This window comes from Capsicum annuum, chromosome 8 (genome assembly GCF_002878395.1).
Source record: "Capsicum annuum cultivar UCD-10X-F1 chromosome 8, UCD10Xv1.1, whole genome shotgun sequence".
NCBI lineage: Eukaryota > Viridiplantae > Streptophyta > Magnoliopsida > Solanales > Solanaceae > Capsicum > Capsicum annuum.
Genome location: NC_061118.1, coordinates 170760833 through 170782103, shown reverse-complemented (window position 1 = coordinate 170782103; position 21271 = coordinate 170760833). Strand labels below are relative to the sequence as shown.

At 34.8% G+C, this 21271-nt stretch overlaps 1 protein-coding gene across 1 annotated transcript; it reads right to left on the bottom strand.

Annotated features, from left to right (window-relative positions):
- Nucleotides 1–20469: 20469 nt before the first annotated feature.
- Nucleotides 20470–20943, bottom strand: LOC124886718. Its single transcript, XM_047395657.1, has one exon. The coding sequence runs from the start codon at nucleotides 20941–20943 to the stop codon at nucleotides 20470–20472; it is 474 nt and encodes a 157-aa protein (XP_047251613.1).
- Between the last annotated feature and the right edge of the window lie 328 nt (nucleotides 20944–21271).

Below are 21271 nucleotides of genomic sequence, written 5' to 3'. Positions count from 1 at the left end.
TAATGTCATTTTATTATAATAGTTTGAGTTTTTTCAGGATCGATTTTTCATATTATATATCACTTCTCTATAACATCATTCTATCTATAATATTCTATCTATAATAACAATGACATTCATTATAAAAGTACAATTTTTATAAATTATCCCTCTATAACAGTAATACTCAAATATTATATAATTTTAATATTTTGTAAAAAATATATATGCATTTAAAATATTTATGGTAATCCTAAGTAATGTTATGCACATAGTAAAATTAAAGTATTATTGTCTCAAAGGAAAAAAAGTTATATTTATATGGTGTCCATTAGTTATGATCATAACTTGATGAGAAAGTCTTTACATTCACTCTCTCTAATTAATTCTATTTTTGTTTCTCTTTTGTCTATAACTAAATGAAATCTAAACGTCAAATGTTACCTATACATGTATAACAACACCTCATTATAGTAGTTATAAAATTTTTAGATAAATATTCTCACCATAAAGAGATTTGACTGTGTTGCTGTGGGACTACTTTAAGTCTAAGTCTAAACTTAAGAGACTATTTTAAATCTAAGTCTAAACTTAATGATTATTTTGGACGATGTTGTGAATTTTTAAAACTTATTTTTTATTAATATAAAATAAAATATACAAATTGATGTATGTCAAATGTATTGAAATAAGTCAATTATATTCTATTAAAATAACTTATTTAATAATTTTAATAGAATTATATGATGATTTATGAATTCAGCTAAATCGGCAATCGAGACTTAAAAGCGTCACCTACCATCAAATAACTCCAAACTCGAATGCAAATTGAACTGGAATAGGACAAATGGTCCACTTTAACATCGAAAAGTATAAACATGTGTTATTGACTCCTTTTTTTGGGCACCACGAAAACAAGATTTCCCTTTCTTGTACGCAATTTTTGATATTCGTCCCCTTACTTTTCAATATCTTTTTTAAAAAATAAATAAATTATGGGACTTGGCAATTCGTGACTCATGATCCTTCTAAGTTGTTTCTCCCTGTTGGCATTGATGTAATTTGATGCTATGTTGCAAAATGGCTTAACACTTGTTTTAATAGTAGAATTGATATTACGTAATTTATAATAGTTCACGTGAGTTATGTATGATTTTTGCTTAAATGATGAAATAAGTTGTCTTATGTGTTTCTTTAACTAAAATTGATTAGTTATGAAAGTAGTAAAGACTGAATATAATGTTTTTTACGTGAAAAATATTTGACACATAAAGGTGGAAAAAAATCATAACATGTACCTCTACAAAAATTTAAGTATTCGATTTCACTAAACCGCTATGTACCTCAAACGAAATTCACAGTACAAGAATTGTAATTTAAGAACTAATATTAATCCCTAACACAAAAATCTAAATATGGCGGAAAAAAAGAGTTCTGTATATCCGAGTTGTTGTTTGATACTATTTTTCATTTCAATATAATTAAGGAAAAAAGTCTAATTTGCCCCTCTATTTTTGAAAATTGGTTAAATATACTCATTGTTACACTTTGGGGCTAAATTTATTCTCGTTGTCAAATTTTGGGACCAAACTTACCCCTTTATTTTGAAAAATTAGCCAAATATACTCTTCGTCATACTTCGCAGTCAAGTTTACCCTTGTTGTCAAGCTTTGAGCCCAAATTTACCCTTTACTTTGAAAAATTGACTAAGTATATCGTTCGACATACTTTGGGTCCAAATTTACCCTCGATATTATACTTGGCGTCAAATTTATCCTCCTTGTTAAGAAACTTTTAACATGTACTCTTTCTTTAACAGTGAAGCTCAAATCAACGTTAAATGCTCCTTTTAAAAATAATAAATAAAACACTCTCTAATCTAATCTGCGCGATCCTTCTAAGTTGTTTCTCCCTGTCGACATTGATGTAATTTGCTGCTATGTTGCAAAATGGCTTAACACTTGTTTTAATAGTAGAATTGATATTCCGTAATTTATAATAGCTCACGTGAGTTATGCATGATTTTTGCTTAAGTGATGACATAAGTTATCTTGTGTGTTTCTTTAACTAAATTAATTAGTTATGAAAACAGTAAAGAATGAACATAATGTTTTTTACTTGAAAATTATTCGATACATAAAGGTGGAAATAATCATAACATGTACTTCTACAAAAATTTAAGTATTCGATTTCACTAAAACGCTATGTACCTCAACGAAATTCTTTTTATTTTTTGGTTAAGAAGAAATGCATTAAATAAGGATGGTTACAATCGATATCTAGTCTGGCTAAAAAATGTGAAGGTTATGGTCAAAGTTTCTTATACTGGATACAACTCGCGAGAAAGATTTTCCCTTGAAGTCTTCACAAAAAATTCCTCCTATACTAGCTGGAGGAGTAACAAAAACACGAAGCTTGTCAAACAATTCCTGCTTCGAGCCAAGCTTAGCCATTGAGTCTGCCACCCTATTCTGCTCCCTGTATGTATAATGCACCAGAGGATTCCCATTTTCTCTAGTAGTGATCTTCATTAAAAAACAATTAAGGTATAACAAATTTCCATAATGAAGCATGTTAATGACCTGCAGAGAGTCAATGCAGATATCCAAGGGTATCCAGTTATGGTCTATGGCCAAGTTGAGGCCTTCTTTGAGAGCCAAGAGTTTCATGAGATTGTTGATGGCATGGGTGAAGCTTCTTCTGAATCCAGCTACCCAGTCCCCTTTACTATTCCTGATGACCCCCCCTATTCCTCCCCTACCTGGGTTTCCAAGGCAAGACCCACCAATGTTAAGCTTGCAGGGGCTAGAGGTGAGGGGTTGCCATCTAACAAAGATGCTAGTCCTAGGCTGGTGGTTCGTAGGGTTTCCTAGGTGACGGTATTCCACAGTTTTAGCACTGGGAATGCTGAAGGAAGGAATGAAGTTAGTATTCTTAAAGTTGTTGCTATTTTCGATCTTTCAGAGATGCCAAAGAGAAAAGGGAAGTAAGGAACTCCGGGGGGTGTTAGGGTCATAATTCTCATTATTGAGGATTCTACAGGTGGAGTGCCAGTTGTTGGTGTCAAACAGGTGGATAATTAGGTGTAAGGAGCCCTTGTAATTTTGAATGAGTTGGTTCCAGAAGGTCTTAGCAGCATTTCATCCAAAAAAGATATGATGCTGGTCTTCTTGACTATTGTTACACTTATGAGAAGAGGGACTGATATTCAGACCTCTTCTGGCAAGAGTATGGTTAGTTAGAAAACTGTTATGGCGCATGAGCCAAATGAAGGTCTTGATCTTATTAGGAATTCTAAGCTTCCAGATCCAATTGTAGAAATGTTGGATAGTGTTGGGATGTCTTTTGAGACTGTTAATATGGTGATATACAGACTTATAGGAAAAGGTGCCATCACACTACTAGAAAATATTAAATTTCTGACGGCCAGTGTAGTCGAAAATTAAGGTAGTTCCGACTACTTTCCTACTGCTTGAAGGTAGTCGGAATATAGCTTGTCGAAAAAATATTTTCGACTACAGTAGTTGAAAATTTCCGACTACTTTAGTCGTAAATGTAGTCGGATATTTAATAAATATTTATTTAATAATTATAAATATTTCGACTACTGCAGTCGAAAATTTAATAAATATTTATTTAAAAATTATAAATATTTCGACTACTGTAGTCGAAAATTTAATAAATAATTATTTAATAATTATAATTATTCTGACTACTACAGTCAAAAATTTAATAAATAAATATTTAATAATTATTATTATTCTGACTATTGTAGTCGGAAATTTAATAAACAAATATTTAGTAATTATAATTATTTCAATCACTGTAGTCAGAAATTTAATAAATGATTATTTAATAATTATTATTATTCTGACCACTGTAGTCGAAAAATTAGTAAATAATTATTTAATAATTATTATTATTTAGTAAATATTTATTTAATAATTATTATATTGCATTAGCTTACACTGCTTTCAGATTATAAACGACATAACTAATGTATTTTTCACAACAGGATCAAACACGACAAAAATTTATAAATACAACCACTTTAAACCATTCAAAACAAACATCAAATCAAATAGTTTAAATATCTAAATGTCACAACCAAAAATAAGAATAATAACTACAATCTAATTTTTATCAAATTTATTATCTTCCTCGTCATGAAATACTTGCGGCATGTGCTTCTTAACCAACTCCTTCAATTTATCAAATTTAGCAAACTTAGCATCGTTAGCTGCACATTTCTGCGTCAATCCCACAATTTGCTTTTTCATCGCTTCCATTTCTTCTACAGTTTGCAAAGTAGAAGAGGAACTGAGAAACAACGAAGGACTACTCGAGGATTGGAGATCCCCTGTCCCGTAGGTTCTACCTTTCTTTGGACAACCTACAACAGTTGTCCACATATTATTCAGCTCTGCAGGTGATAGTTGGACCATGGTACCATCCTCTGAAGTAGGTTGGGTTTGACGCCACTCTTCTATGCTTTTTTGAAATTCTTCCTGAAAGAAAAATTATTTGTCAGTATGTAAACAGACAAAGTTGAGTAATAATAAAACAATGTATGTAAAAGTTATTATCTTACATATGCATTCTTAGCACGCGTTTCGATCCAATCTCCTCTTGTATCGTCCTTATTTTTCTTTCTATGCGTCTCTTCGTATACATCAATAAAAGGGTGCTTTTTCCCCCATTTTTATATTTCTGTAAAATTTTAGAAAAAGAGATAATGCAAGTATGAAGACAAGTCCGAGAGTCCATGAATATAACACAAACAAATATGATATATGAATAATAGTCAAAGTATGAAAAAAACTTATATTATCCAAAAGGGAACATCCATCATTATTAGTTTGTACAAAAAAATAACCAAGATTATTTTTCATATCTACTACTTAACTAATCGTTGGCGTAACACCTATAATCACATCTGAGTACCTAGTGTTGTAAATCTGAATTGCTATATGCTCTTAAAGTTTGAAATGTCATGTCCATTTTGCCAATTCATAATTGATATATCTTGTAGTATGTTCTAATTGAATTGATATTATATTGATTATGGAACAAGACAGTCTCTGAAAATCTAAATTTTGGCATATGATTGAGTGAATGCGTAGCTTGGATTGGCTGCAGTTAGGCTAAGTTGACGCCCCTTGAGTGTCATCTTATATGCTACGCATTTTATGCAATCCTTAGATGAAATTAGGCCTTGTTTGAAATACGGTCTAGCTGTAGTACTGGCACAATGTAGTCAAAACGGAGGGCTCTAAGTACCCTATTCTACCATGTGAGTAGCATGGATAGCAACAAAGTGTGAGGTGTTGTTGTCACTAGGCCAAACAATGTGAGGCTAGCGTACTCTAAGACGTGTTGTGATGTCCTTGTTATATGTTTTGAATCACAGGAATTATGGATAGGAGACAACTCGCACTAAAAGGAAAAGTAGGTCCTTCAGAGCCAGCGAGAAAATGCAGCAGACAGGCTAAGAGGCAAACTGATTCTGTCTGAGAGGCAAACTGATTCAACAGCCTGAATCACCTAGTGTCCAATGTTTGTCTGTAGCTAATGATCAAATTCAGCAGCCTGAATCACCTAGTGAGCAATGCTTGTCTGTGGGTAATAATCAAACCTTGGATACTGCTAGTGTGAGTCGAATCAACTCTCATGTAACATGTCACGATCCAAACACGGGCCTGGCTGTGACGGACATCCCGAATTATGAAATCCCGGAACACCCTTCTCTATCTGGTAATCATGCACAACATTCATATAATAAAAGAAGATGCGGAAACATCACTTGCTATGGAAACATGGTCAACTCTGAATTCAACATAAGTATGGAAACTGTAAATCAACTACATCTAAATAACATCTGACTCAGTCTGCGAAATCTTTACTACATGAAAATCTAACAATTGTCTGAAATTGTGACAAGGCCCCCAGTAGACCAAAACTGAAATAAGTGACATAATCTGAAAAGACAGACCTTCTGGAATAGACAAGGCTCACCACTGCACAATCTGATCAGCTGTCTGAATTATGTACTGCTTATCTGGACCCCTAGACTGAGTTTTAAAACCTGAGAGGTAGGGGGGTCAATACAGATGTACTGGTACGCAGAGCATATCCAAAATAATTATTTATAAATCAACATATATGACAGCAATTTAAAATAGTTCATAAGTATATAATATAGTAAGAATTCACATGGGCATTTTAAAGACTCTGTCAAAATCATCTCAACTCTGAGAAATCTGTGTTACTTCTGCGTTAGGTGGTATACCCTACAACTCTAAAAAATTCCAAGGGCTATATGGAAACTGCCATTAACTCGGCAGTGAAGCCTCCAACCCAAGTGTGCCACAAGGGTCGGAGTCTCTGAATCTACTACGTCACACGGCCGTCGCCAGTGTACAATAATAATCTACCCGTATCGGCAAATACAATTTCAGGCTAAGAGTTGCTTGAACTCGCGCCTTTTTTGGGTAACCACCTATCCCTCTTTAAGCCCCTTTTTAAAAACTCTACCAAAACATGCAGTCTCTGAAAACATACTCTGAAAATGCTCTAAAAATATACTCTGAAAACATACTCTGTTATGGCATAAATACATATGGTATCGTCATACCATTGACTTGCAAGTCACATATCTGAGCCATTATTAATCTGTCGTAAATCTCTGTTTTCAAAATACAAGTTTTGGGACCACCATTTCAATAATTCAATTCACAGAAACTCTTTCTCAAACCTCATGTAAACACATACAAGGAACTCATCTTTGTCAAGCATTTCAGTAATACAATACAAGGTGGTCATGTCAAAGTTCTCAATTCACATGCAATTCTTTCTCTTAAACACAAGAACACATTTATATCAAGAAACACCCTCTCAACAATTTCAAATCATGCTCAAATGCTATAATATTGCAAAAATATCTTTCAAATAGCAAAACCATAATCTTTAATTCAATACACAGGAGGGAGTTCATAATTTATGCTCTCAACGATCTTCAATCTCAAATTCCATACATATGCGTATACATGTAAATAAATTTAGGGGATAGGACCACAAGGTTAAAACAATAGTAACATTAAAACGTTCGGAGTACGTAATTTAGAACATAGATTTCAAAACCCCTTTGAAATTAATGCATAAAGATCTAAAAATCATGCTCTAATGGTTTTAAGCCCATGCAGTTTTTAGAATAAACCCCACGTATCTCTATCTAGAAATTTAAAGGATGCTTCTTGATGCCCACGGCTTGGGAATTCCAAATCTTTAATTTGTTTTGAAAACCCACGGTTGAATCTTGAGTTTCTTGGAGGAGAAGTATATGAACTAGGGTTTTTATTTTGAGGAAAATCTTGAGAATGTCATATATTCTGTTTGTAGAGGTCTTAATCTACTGTTTGGACGTTTTAAGAGGCTTGAAAATTCCAAATTACCCTTGTTAACTTCTGAACGAAGCTGGAAAAATTAAACTGGGAACCCGATTTTATGGGCCGCCGCGACGCGCCACTATCGTGGTGGCTCACTGAAAATTGACGAATGAGAAATTGGGATTCTCCGCGATGCGCCACTATCGCGATATCCCACTGGAATTTGACAATTGCTAATTAAACCCTCTCCGCGGTGCGCTAAACACCGGGATGATGATGTTTTTCGACTATCACATAAAATAGCCCTAACTTCTTCACCGAGTGTCCATTTTGGACGAATCTTATATCGATGGAAAGCTTATTCAGTCATCTATGTAATAAAAATTTAAAATCTAAGGGATTCCACCGAGAAAAAAATATAAACCATTCTAGAATCCAATGCTTGATATTTTATAAACAATTGGTCAGGCAAAGAACAAGAATTTTCTAAAGTAACCTTACCTCTAATGGCTAATGTACAGGGGACAGAATCATCCAATAAGTGTAATACTACATCAAGTTTCCTTTCTATAGACAAGAAAAGCTTACTTGGAATCCGAAGGCAAAAGAACGGGAGGTATGGTGATGTCATTACAAACAAGGGAAGCTTACTTGGAATTCGAAGGCAAAAGAATGAGAGGTATGATGTTGTGATAACAGACAAAATTAGGAATAAGAAAATATGGTTGGGAACTTTTAACACTGTTGAAGAGGCTTCACAAGCTTATTTCTACAAGAAGTTTGAGTTTGAGAAACTAAGCCAACAGGGTAATAAGGAAAATAAACTAAAGGAGAATCTTGATCAAATTCAGCATCCAGAATTACCTATTATGCAATGCTTGTCGATGGCTATTGAACCAACCTTGGATACCACTAGTGTGACTAGAATCAACTTGCACGAAATAACACATTTCCTTGAGGTTCACAAGAACAGTATGTCAGGGAAAGAAAATGAATCTTGTAAAGAAACCCCATGTCTGATGGCTAGTGTTCATGGAACAGAATCATCTGTTGAATGTAATGCTAGTACAAACTGCAGTCCTAAAGGCAAGATAAGCTTAATTAGAGTGCGAAGGCAAAAGAATGAGAGGTATGGTACTGTGATTAGAGACAATGGATCTATTTACACCTAGAGGGAGTAAGGTCATAGAGTATGTTGAGTATAGAGGATAGAGGTTGGATGCAGGCAATGGATCTTTCTAAAACCATCAGGCAGTGTGATACAAGATCAAGTTCACAATAAAAGAAATAAGCAACAACAAAAGCAACAAGATGTCAACAATGCTAGTGAATCGAAATAGGCCACACACAGCTTCACTAGACTTCAAGATGAATAACAACAAGAGCAATGATGATAGGCGAAATTACGCGCCTATATCAATATATTTTGCCCATATTTTAGCCTAGTTTCGAGAACTAATTATCTATTTCGTACACTTTTAGTCCTTTTTCCTGTAAATGAGCTAACAAATGTGATTAGGAAAGTTTCAGGTATAAATGATGCAAAATACAGCAATTTATGGCTTACTTGACGCAAAAGAAAGCTCACAAACGAGATGGAAAGGAGCTGGACGCATAAAGGACTAAATCTGCTGCATGGAAAATCTGTCCCGGGCTAAAACAGCATTTCTGAAGACTTTGGGACTTACAGACACAAAGCTGGATTTTTGCCATAATACATTAACCTAGTGCAATTAGGTTATGTGTTTCATCATTCTATTTGGATTATAATTTTGTAACCTTACCCTAGTACAATTGGGTCAAGGATTTCATTAGTATATTAGGATTTGGTTATTTATTTTATTAGTTTAGTAGGAGTAGGATAGGAGTATTATAAATACCCTATCATGTTAGAGATTTTCAAGAAGAAAAGGGGGGGAGACATTCTGACAATTCATTCATCTCCTTACAATTAAGACATCTTCCTACAACCCATTCTCAATTCTTCATTCTTCTACTCTTAAATTCCACAACAAGAGAATCGTTACTTGCTACGGAATCACTAAAACCACACGCCAAACACCTACTATTCACGCCATCCACCATGCAAAACGTGATATCCTTCGCATTCATGGGTAACTAAATCTCTTAGTTGGGGTTATGGAAGCCGAATGAGTTACTATCTATAGCTATGAGTTTGTGAGTTCAAGACAAGTATATTGCTTATATCATTATTCTCTTCATCTTAAATCTACATTCTTTGCGGTTCAAACACAAGAACACGCCATTCTAACATCTAACCTGTTCGAGAGAAAGGTTATTTGTCTAGAAAAGAAGACGCATAGACCAACGCCAGTCTAACATCTGACTTGTTCGAGAGAAAAGTTATTTGTCTGGAAAAGAGATAATGTCAAGGTAGTAGGACACCCTTTCCTATTAAAAAGCTAGTGCCGTACCTGGACTAACTTCTTGGAGAATTCGTACCGTTAGTCACGCTTTAAGCTCGAGAGAGTTAAAGTGAAATAGTCCTTGTTTAGGTCGAGAGACGCTTGGATTTACCATCGACTACAATTCTCTATAAGCAATTACATGTCAAGACTCTACACACTCATAGCCAATAGAGACGTATACCTCAGAAGGTGGACATAACCCCAACGCCTCAATTCTCATTGTTTACAACACACGTGACAATCTCTCTTTATTTTGCTATTTTCAGTTCTTACATTCTTGTTTTGGTTACATACTACAATCCCCCCTTTCCTACGAGACTTGCACTAAAAGTCTAGTAATTTCTCTTGCTTGTTGGCCAAGCTATTCTCTGTGGGATCGATACCCAACCCAGGTTGGGTTCTATATTTGCTAACGACCGCTTTACACTCCCACGAGAGCTGTAGATTGAGCGTTATCAAGCAACAAGATGTCAACAATGCTAGTGAATAAAAATAGGCCACATACGACTTCACTAGACTTCAAGATGAACAACAACAGGAAGATAACAACAATAGTGAATCAAAAGAGACCCACACAACTTCACTATGTCATGGTTTAGAACATTGAACTAACCAAACAAATCAATAATTTAAGCTAATATTACCAGTCTTTGTTGGTCGGTAGTGAAACTCATCGAACCTCCAGTGTGCAATGAGCCACCCATTTGAGACGCTCTATTTGCCTTTGCGTGTTCCCTCTTTTTTCTATATTCAGAAGTATCCTATTTTTCCAAGAAATGAACCCACACATTAGCATTCAGCCAACCATGTTTTTCCAAGTTCCTCTGGGCCTCATACAAGTGTTCTTTGATCCGTCGAGACACTTTCCACGTAAAAATGCATTGTATTTCATTATCATAACAAAAATTCCATGCACACTTTATCTGTAAAATAGTTTAATAGTTGTAAATTCATCATTGTTAGCATACTGAAATGATAAATTCTTTGATTTTGATTATACCACAAACTGATTCCACATAAGCACTCTGATGTCGAGTCGAATCTCGTTCCAACTACCCCACGGCTTCTTGTAAAATGGTTTAATTGCTTCTATAATCATATGTTCGCTGCTATATGCAGAAATGAACCTATAATAAAATTATATTAAATTATCTTAGCTTTTAAAATTTTTAAAATTACAGAAAAAACATAAGATTTACTTACCCATTACCATTAGGGACGATAATTAGCCTCCCGTTGCCATCATATTCTACTACCTCTTTAAATTTCAGAATTTGAGAAGCAGCTGTTGTAGCATTAGACGTTATAGCACTATCAACGGAGAGCGATATTGATGTACTGGGACCTCCAATTCTCAATCCAGAAAGGCTAGGTGTGGATGATGTTGAAGGTACATACAAAGAGCTACTATACAGATAATTATGGGGAGAAGAGGGCTGGAACTGGTGGAGCAGTGGGGGCATGAAAAATGCATTTGGTAGTGAAATAGTTGCCCTTGGAGGAGGAATACTATTTAAAGTAGCTGGTTGAAGAGTTGTGGTAACAAGTGGTGGTGGTGTTGTATATTGACCTGCGGAAAGATTATCAGGTCCTTTCTTACCTTTCTTACGCCGTCCATTACCATGACCTTTTGATGCCATTGATTTTCTTTATTGACCACCTTGAAAAAAAACCCACAAAATGGAGTTAGTCTGTGTTATGCTACCTAGATATGTTTCTTAGATCAAACGAAAATTAAATTCTGCATTTCTTGTAGTACTGAGTGAAAAAAAGCCTGGCTTGGCAGGCTGCTTGGAGTTTTTTGGTTAAAATTAATGACTGTAAAAAACAAGAGATCAAAGCACCATCAAAGAGTTGGAGTATGAAAAATAAGGCTATGAATTCACTAGCTGTATATAAGGACTGGTTATACAGTGCAAGTTCAACCATTGACTCTTCACATATAAAGGTAACAAGACTGGCAGCATACTAACTCATGAATACATAGAGCAATCGGATTTGGCTGAGAGAAACACAACACAAAGTTGGAAGATTATCAGGAGACAGCAAGATAACAAGTCTTCTGACATCAAATGACATAATTATATGTCGTACAGAAATAGGAATGATCAAGGTTTGTCTATTCAACTTCTACTCAAAAAATAAATGGCAGGGTTGGATCCCACTGTAGTGATATATTACAGATATAGAAAAAGTCTAGCACAAATGATAGTTTCAAGTAAGTCATAAGGAGGAAGCAGTCTGATTCCATATGATGTAGATAGAACAAGCATACAGATAAGTGAAGTGTAATAAGAAAATGCAACAAGACAAACAAATCATGTTGCATAGTCACTGGCACTACAAATGTTAACAAAGAAAAGACACTATATTGTCAAGAAAAATAGCAAAAAGCAGCAGTTAAAATACAATTCAAGACCTTGTTACAGCATATTACTACTATTAATAACAACTCAATCCTTGTTGCTTGTTTCATAGTCATTCATCGATTCTTCCTCATCACTTGTTCATTTTCATCAGGTAACTCTTTCTCGTTTATTTCATTATCATCAATTGGATCTTCCTCATCATTTGCCCCGGATGTTCCTTCTCCATAATCATGAACATTTAATCTAAGTTCAGAAGGATCAAATTCTTCATACAAGCCTTCGTTATGCTGCAACTCATCAGCTAATTCATCATCCACCCTTTCTTCAACACTTGAAATGTCATTCTGATACACTACACCTAATGCATCCTCCACTACAATTCTACCCACGGGCTTTGTTTTTATAACTACCCGCTATGCAGATTTATTCTTACACAAAGGATAAAGAGCGTAATACACCTATTTCACATTTTATGTAATGACAAATGGATCATAGAGTCCATACTCTCTTGTATGCTTAATTTTAACTATTTTGTACTGAGGGTGCACCTTTGTACCTCACCTAGGCGTAGGATCATATCACTTACACCGAAAAGAGCCAATTTTTTCTTTGGCCAACCAACATGATAATCTAGCTCTAAAATCTCGTGATGCACACAATAATAATCAACACCGCCATCACCTGTCACCCAAACCCCACTATTATTGGTTTTCTTGCCCTTAGAGAACTCTTCTGTATTAAATCTATACCCATTGACAGAGTACTTAGAAAAATTTCTGACTTTAGCATCAGGTCCCCAAGCTATATCGTGTAAAATTAGGCCATTTAGGTCATAATTAAGTGGATTATGAACCTATTAAAAGTTTTAAAAAGTTAGAATTTAAATATACATGAGATTCAACAAAAGTGTAAATTGTGTTAAATATTTAAGTTACACTTACATATTCTCTAAACCACACTGAAAACATAGGAAAAACAGCAGCATCCCCGTATAAAGCCATGAAGTAGCTGTCCGACAAAGTTACGACTTTCATTAGTTCAAGCTTTGATAAACCTTGAATGATTGTCCTTAATATAAATATACTCACTTATAAAAAGGCAGGACCTAGGGACAATTTAATAATACATGTGTTATAGCTGACTTAAGCTCCGCCTCATTCAAATATAGAAGTAGACCACCTTTTGAACTTTCTTTACCTGGTTAATTTAATATTGAAAATGGTGGTGCCGAAGGATCTGTATTGTCTCCATCATCATGCCTATTAGGTCGGTTTCTCAGACATGGTACATCATGTCCAAAATAATATGAACAAAAATAAGAGGCCTCTTTAGCCAAATAAGCCTCACATATTGATCCCTTAATTCGGGATCTGTTTTTTATGGTCCGCTTACATTTGCCAATAGTCCTGTCTAGTATGATCTTTTAGATGAAATAATGTTCAATTAAAATACATAAAGGTAAATGTTAAAAGTCAATACCTCTCAAAGAGATACATCCATTGACACTGGACAGGCCCTCCAAGTCGTGCCTCTCGCACAAGTTGAATTGGAATATGCTCTATAACATCAAAGAAATAAGGAGGAAAATTTTTTGCCAACTTGTTTAAGGTTAAGCGAATGATGATATCCATTAAAGATAGGTTCTCCTCCCTTAATGTGTTAGAACATAAATCTTTGAAAAATAAGCTTATCTCTGTTATGGGCTTCCAATTTCTATCGGGCAATGCATAGAATGCAATAGGCATCAATGAATCCATGAAAATATGTCAGTCATGGCTCTTCATAGAGGTCAACTTTCCTTCCTTCATGTCAACACACCTAGATAAATTTGACGCATATCCATCTGGCATTCTCAAATTGTTAACCCAATCACAAATCACTTTCTATCCTCTAAAGTGAATGTGTAACTGGCCTTGGGCTTCTGAATCTTATTGTTTAAGTATGTTAGGTACAACTCACTGCGCCAACAATACTCCTTTAAGTCCATCCTGGCCTTCAAGTTATCTTTTATTTTGTTACTTACATCCATCATAGTCTTAAACTAGTTGTCAAAGAAGTTTTTCTCAATATGCATGAGATCCAGATTATGAGGCAGAAGATTATCCTTTGAGTAATCTAACTCCTAAAATATGCTTCATTTAGTCCAGTTATGTGTAACATCATAACCAGGTATCCTGGATGGTGGAGACTCTATTACCTTAGGTAGATTCCTCACTCTATTCCAAATTTCTTCTCGCGACAAAATTGATGATGGCTCCTCAAAATCAGTCTTATTCATCATAAAATCACTTGTATTTCTCCTAAATTCATGTTGCATTGGCAAGAATCGACGGTGAAAGTCAAACCATGAGTTTTTACCCCCATGTTTCAAAGTGAATGCTTTTGTGTCTTTCATATAACAAGGGCAAGCTAACTTGCCCGTAATCGACTACCCAGACATCATTCCATAAGATGGAAAGTCATTTACAGTCCACATCAAAGTAACACTCAATCTAAAGTTTTGTTTCATTGACACATCAAATGCTTCCACACCTTCATGCCACAATAAGTTCAACACATCAATCAATGGCTGCAGATATACATCAATCAAAACTTTTGGATTGCAAGGACCTGGAATAATGCAAGTTAGAAATATATACTAACTCATCATACACATTTCAGGAGGGAGATTATAAGGAGTCACAAACACAGGCCAACATGAATATGGTGTAGCTGAGATAGAAAATGGAGTAAATCCATCAATAGATAATCCAAACCTAATGTTTCTTGGTTCACTAGCAAAATCCGGATACACACTATCAAAATGCTTCCATGCTTATCCATCTGATGGATGACATAAAATACCAGTTGGTCTTTTATTTTCATAGTGTCATCTCATATGAGGGGCAGAGTTCATTGATGCATACAACCTCTTTAACTGTGGTATAAGGGATAAGTAATGCATCGACTTCACAGAAACCTTCTTCCCTTTGACATGTGTGACTTTCTTATAACGAGGCTGATTATAAAATTTGCAATGTTCTAAATTTGTATCTTCCTTATAGAATAAAATGCAACCTTTCTCGCAACAGTGAATCCTCTCTAATGAAAGTCCTAACTTAGAAACCAATTTCTTTGTTGTGTAAAAATTTTTGGGTAAGTCAAGTTTATTTGGGTTAAGTCCATTCATAAGTCCAATGATAGAGTCCATGCCCTCTTGAGAAATTAAAGAATCTGACTTAATACTCAGTAACTGAACGTCAACAGATAACTTAGAATGCACTGATCCTTCATACAATGGATTACTAGCTTCCTTTAACAGTTTATAAAAGTGCTTAGCCTCATTATTTGGTTCATTTTGAGCCCCTGAGTGTGTCCCAAAAGCATCCCTGACCATCTCACTATATCATGAACTTTTAACATTATTCTCTCTTATTGGTCTTTCAACATAATTCTGAAAAGCAAATTAATAAGCAGCACTACTCTCTCCATGAGCATTCCACACAGTATAATTCAACATAAAATTCTTCTTATAAAGATGTAATGTAACAACATCTGCACTCAATAACTTGCAACACTTGCAATTCCAAAAAGGACACTTAATTGTTCCTTCAATAAGAAAATCATCAAGCGTCATTGCTTTAGAAATAAATCCAACTGCCCCAACTTTATATTCCTCCCTCAACCACATACGGTTAGAATAAAGTCTATTATACATCCATGTACGATCTTTATTTTCCACCTACACAAGAACGAAAACAATAATAATAAAGAAGAGAAACAAAATAATAACAAGGTTGTTTAGAGATGCTACTATGCAGTGGACACAAGTAGAAAACTAGGAGGTTCAACACAATATAGTAAAGCAGCCAGCAATAATAGAATATTTTAATTAAAAGAATAATTTTTTTATCAGTGAAAGAAATCCAATCCATATGATAGCTTCACAAACAAGATAAAAGAAAGGAAAAAAGGAAGACAGGCAGATGAGGTAAAGAATTTCAAAGAAGAAAATAAAAAGAAAGCGCATGTTGAAAACACTAAAGTGATTTTACTATGACCACGTCCATAAACTCTTGTACCACAAATGACAAAACAATAAGGACTAGGGTTTGCTCATCAATCAAAGGTACTAAAAATAGACCACGTAGAAAATGAAACAAATTTTTATCTAGAATCAGTGAAGACGTGTGTGAAGATGAGAATTTCTTGATGTTCCTTCAATACCATCATCTAAGAATGCTGATTTAATTCTTTCAAACCTGTTTCAGCAACTCTAATAAAAGAAAAGCATACCACATTAATGTTTCGAAGGACCAAAATAAGCACATCACACAAAAGTATACGAAATGAACAAATTACAAATGAATACAGTAGTAACATGCGTGACCGCTGAAGCAAATAAAGCTGCACATCAGACTATCATCATGCTTATTTTTCAAATAAGACTACCAAAATATTGGCATAAAATAACTCGTTTCATATGTGATTATCAGGTTTTAAAGTCGGATCAAAGGTTCTTTGACAACCTAAGAAGAATAGATATGAGCGCCCAAGAGTGTGACCTAACTGTTACACCAATTTATAGAAGTAATAATTTCAGTAAATGTGATAAGGTAACCAAATATTTTGCTACTCAATCTGAATGGCATGAATTATTTTTCTGTACCAATATGTTACTAATAGTGAAGTGTGTCTTTATCAAAAATATATAATAGTGGAAACATATCACAGATTAGCCCGAAACTCTAACTTTTCTTGGAATTTGCTTGTATTAGATGGTGACAACATCATAGATGGTAAGAATCAATGTTTATACTTTCCTTCATATTAGTTCCTATATAATAGTATTCCCATTAATCTAATAGTCTGGCATTTTTTGTCTTCCCGTTGATGTTCCTGCAATCAAGTATGCACTTTGGGTCTTCTCATATGTTTGACACATTTTAATAGTAGTTAATACTAATAATGCTACTCCTAACCAGTTACCCCTCTAGCAAAATTCAACAAGTCAAGTTTAACTTCGATACATGATATGCTAACTTTGTTAGTAATACTTCAATATAATCTTCTTTCTATAATATTTTTCCTTTTCAATTTCAACACTTCCCCAGCACTGTTGATTTTGTAAAACCCATCATTTCTCAAAAAAAAAATTGTGGAACAACACAACTATCGAAGTTAAAGAAAAAATAGAAAGTTCAAGAAGAATAAGGAGCTTTATATGCTTGCACTTCGCAAAAAAGAAAAATAAAACAAACTGCAAGAAAAATTGAAGGCTTCTAACTGCAAGAACAGCAGTAAAATATTGATGTCCGAAATCACTTAGTAATAACTAATGAAAAGATAAGCAAATCTATCTTAAAAATGAAAATCATAAATAGATCAAGGCGGTAAGCGAATCACACCTCAAGGCAACTTCCAACTTAGAAATATTGTGGTCGCATCGCAGTTAAGACTCCATCAACGTCGTCGTCGCCGTCGTCGTTACCACTCCCACCAACTTCGTTGTCATCGTTGTTGTGGTCGCCCTAGCTTAGAGATAGAAGGAGGTAAGAGAGTAGTGAGAGAGAATTGAGAAAGTGGCCTAGAGAGAGATGACTTATATTTTATATAAGAACATTTTCGACTACTTCAGTCAGTCAGTAATTTAATAAAATTAATTATTTAAATTTTCTGACTACAACGGTCGATTATATATAATATATTTAATTAATTATTTATATTTTCGACTACAGTAGTCAGAAATAAATGTTTAATAGTTTGTTTAAATAATTATTTTATTTTTGTATAAGGGTCTAAGTATATATTTAGTAATTTATTTATTTATTTATATTTTCGACTATAGTAGTCGAAAATACATAATTAATAATTTATTTAAATAACTATTTAATTTTTTTATAAGGATCTATTTATATATTTAATAATATATTTATTTAATTATTTATATTTTCGACTACAGTGGTCGGAAAGAAATATTTTATAATTTATTTAAATAGTTATTTAATTTTGTATAAGGGTCAGATTATATATTTAATAATATATTTATTTAATTATTTTTATTTTCGACTACAATGATCGAAAATGAATATTTAATAATTTATATAATTAATTATTTAATTTTTGTATAAGGGCATGATTATATATTTAGTAATATATTTATTTAATTATTTTTATTTCTGACTACAGTAGTCAAAATACACATTTACCGTAGTTTTTTGTCAAATATTCTGATTGTTGTAGTCACAAATACTATCAGAATAATATTTTATAAAAAATAAAAATAAAAAAGTATATTTTTCGACCAAAGTAGTCAAAAATTTTCAACTACTTTTTTCAGTCGAAAAATAGGGATTTTCTGGTAGTGTCTCCAGTGAGTCTCCAAACAAGGGTGTCTTACTTCAAGTGGGGACAGTAATGAAAGACACTTTAATATTGTGCGCAATGCAAGGTGGGATATGGAAAGGAAGAGGGGTAAAGTCTCATATCCCCTCCTTCCAAATGTCCTTGACCTTTGTATGACCTGGATGTGAAGGGATAGGCCCCTGAATAATGGAAGAGAGGGAGGGGGCATGCCAGGGATTCATCTATCTTCCCAAGCATTTACCTGATTGTCATCCTTAATGGCCAGGAAAAAGGCATCTTTGCAGAGCTTCAGGCTATTTGTAATAGCTTTCCAGGTTCTGGAGCCTCCACTATTATTACTATTAGAGTTGTATATGAAGAAAAGGGTTGTTGGCCCAACGAGCAGTGGGGTTGGAGTACATTCTCCACCCCAGGCCACAAAGTAGAGCTTGATTCTTGGGGATGACTCTCTGCATACCAATCTCCTCATCTCTTTTAGGAAGGGTGATTGTGTCCCACCTCATAAGGTGCATTTTTCTCTTGGTATCAGTGGTTTCCCAAATGAAATTTCTTTGAGATCTGTCGATGAGATTATGAACAGAAGTGGGAAGGTTTATGTACTGCATAACATGATTAGTAATGCTAGCTAGGGAGGACTTGTCTAGTGTTACCCTACCAGTCATATTGAGGATATTAGTTTTTCAACGAGCAAGAATTCTATTTAGATTATCAATGAGGAATTGAAAGTCCCCCTTTTCAGGTTTTTTATTAAAGATGGAGAATCCCAGGTACTTACCAAAGTTTGTGGTAGGATGTATTCCCAGAAGGATACTTAGATTATCCTGGACCTCAGTAGAATAATTAGTAGAGAAGATAACCTTGGATTTGGAAAGGTTGTTCCTTTTTCCTGAATGAGAACTGAAACTGTGCAAGATTCTATTAATGATGAGACAGTTCTTTATATCAGCTTTTACAAAAAGAGTGAGGTCATCAGCAAAGAAGAAATGGGAAACAGGGAGTCCCATTTTGGAGATGGAGATAGGTGTCTAATTAAGAATGTCTACTTCATGGTTGATTCTTCTGGATAGAATTTCCATACAGAGGATAAAAAGATAGGGGGACATAGGGCCACCTTGTCTTATACCCCTTGAGGGAGTGAAGCTAACAGTTCTCCCTCCATTAATCAGAACAAAGATGAAAGAGGTTGAAATATAAAATAGGATGAGCTTAATAAGATTGGGAGGAAAGTTAAAGAATGAGAGAGCTTGCATGATGAAAGACCACTTCAGTCTGTTAAAGGCTTTCTCAAGGTTAATTTTAAGGAGCATGTTAGCCATCTTACCCTTCATCTTAGAGAAATGACTGACATATTCCTGAATAATGATGGCATTGTCAGAGGCTCTCTTGTTGGCCATGAAGCTGGCCTGTCAAGGGCCTATGATCTTTGCCAGGAAGGGTTTTAGTCTACTGGTAATAATTTTGGTTATAAGTTTATACTGAGTGTTGCAAAGACCAATGGGTCTAAAATTCTTAAGAGATGTGGCATTCCTACTCTTAGGTATGAGGCAAATATAGGTAGAGTTGACTTGGGGGTCCATAGAGTAGGAACTAAAAGTTTCCTGGCAAAACTTGAATAGGGGAGCGCCCATAATATCCCAGAACTTCTGGTAGATGAAAGGGTGCAAACCATCAGGTTCAGGAGCTTTGTTGGGTTTAAAGGAGAAAATAGCTCTATAAACCTCTTCCATGGAAGGGATTGTCTGGAGAGCTTCATGGTGGAGAGAGTTGATACTACACTTGGTAGAGGGATTGGATTGGGTAGCCAGGTAACCCAGGGAATGATCAGTAGTGTAGAGATTGGCATAATAAGAGGACACCAATTTCACAATGTCTAAGTGCTGGTAAAGCCAATTGCCACTCTCATCTGTGAGAGAATTGATTTTATTTATTCTTCTTCTACTGAGAGTGGTGGTATGGTAGAATCTAAAGTTGGAGTCCTCTTCTAGAAGCCAAAAAAATTATAGACTTTAGCTTCCAGAATTCAGTCTCCAGGGTAAGGACATGGTTGAACTCTTTGAGAAAATTTGCGTCTAGCCCATGGAGGAAGGAGCTAGTAGGGTAATTGGCAAACTTTTGAATACCAGATAATCTTGCAAGCAAGTGCTTTTTCTTGGCAAATATGTTACCAAATATAAGTTTATTCCAATTCCTAGCCCTATTCTCAAACTCAGAGGTAGCCACAGTTATGTTAGGGCAATCCATGAAGGAATCTGTAATAAGGTTGGGGAAGTCCTGGTGACTAAGCCACATAAACTCAACCCTAAAGGCTTTCATTTGGCTGTTGGATGGGGAACCCATATTAAGGAGAAGAGGAGAGTGGTCAGAGTGGGTTCTTGAGAGGTGAGTGATGGTGGATTCAGGGTAAAGGTGAATCCACTCATCATTAGCCAGACACATATCCAGTCTTTTAAGGATGAGACATTGTCTATACCTATATCTCATATTGGACCAGGTGTATTTGCTCCTTTTGAAGCCTAAATCAATGAGCTTACAGTAATTTAAATAGTTCATAAAGAGGTTAGCCCTGTTCATATTAATACCTGAGCCTCCAAACTTCTCAGAGGCTTTAAGGACTTTATTAATGTCTCCCCCGATTAGCCAGTTTTTTTCTTCAGGAAGAATGAAGGTATTAGAGAAAGTAGAGAGGTGGAGCCACAGCTTAAGTCTTGACTGAAAGTCAGTACTGGCATAAATGACACTAAGAAACTAGGAGAAGGGGGGAAAA

Bases quoted from the DNA above. Each gene is read 5' to 3' on its own strand.
- LOC124886718 (XM_047395657.1), bottom strand. From the start codon at position 20,943: ATGTGTCTGGCTAATGATGAGTGGATTCACCTTTACCCTGAATCCACC.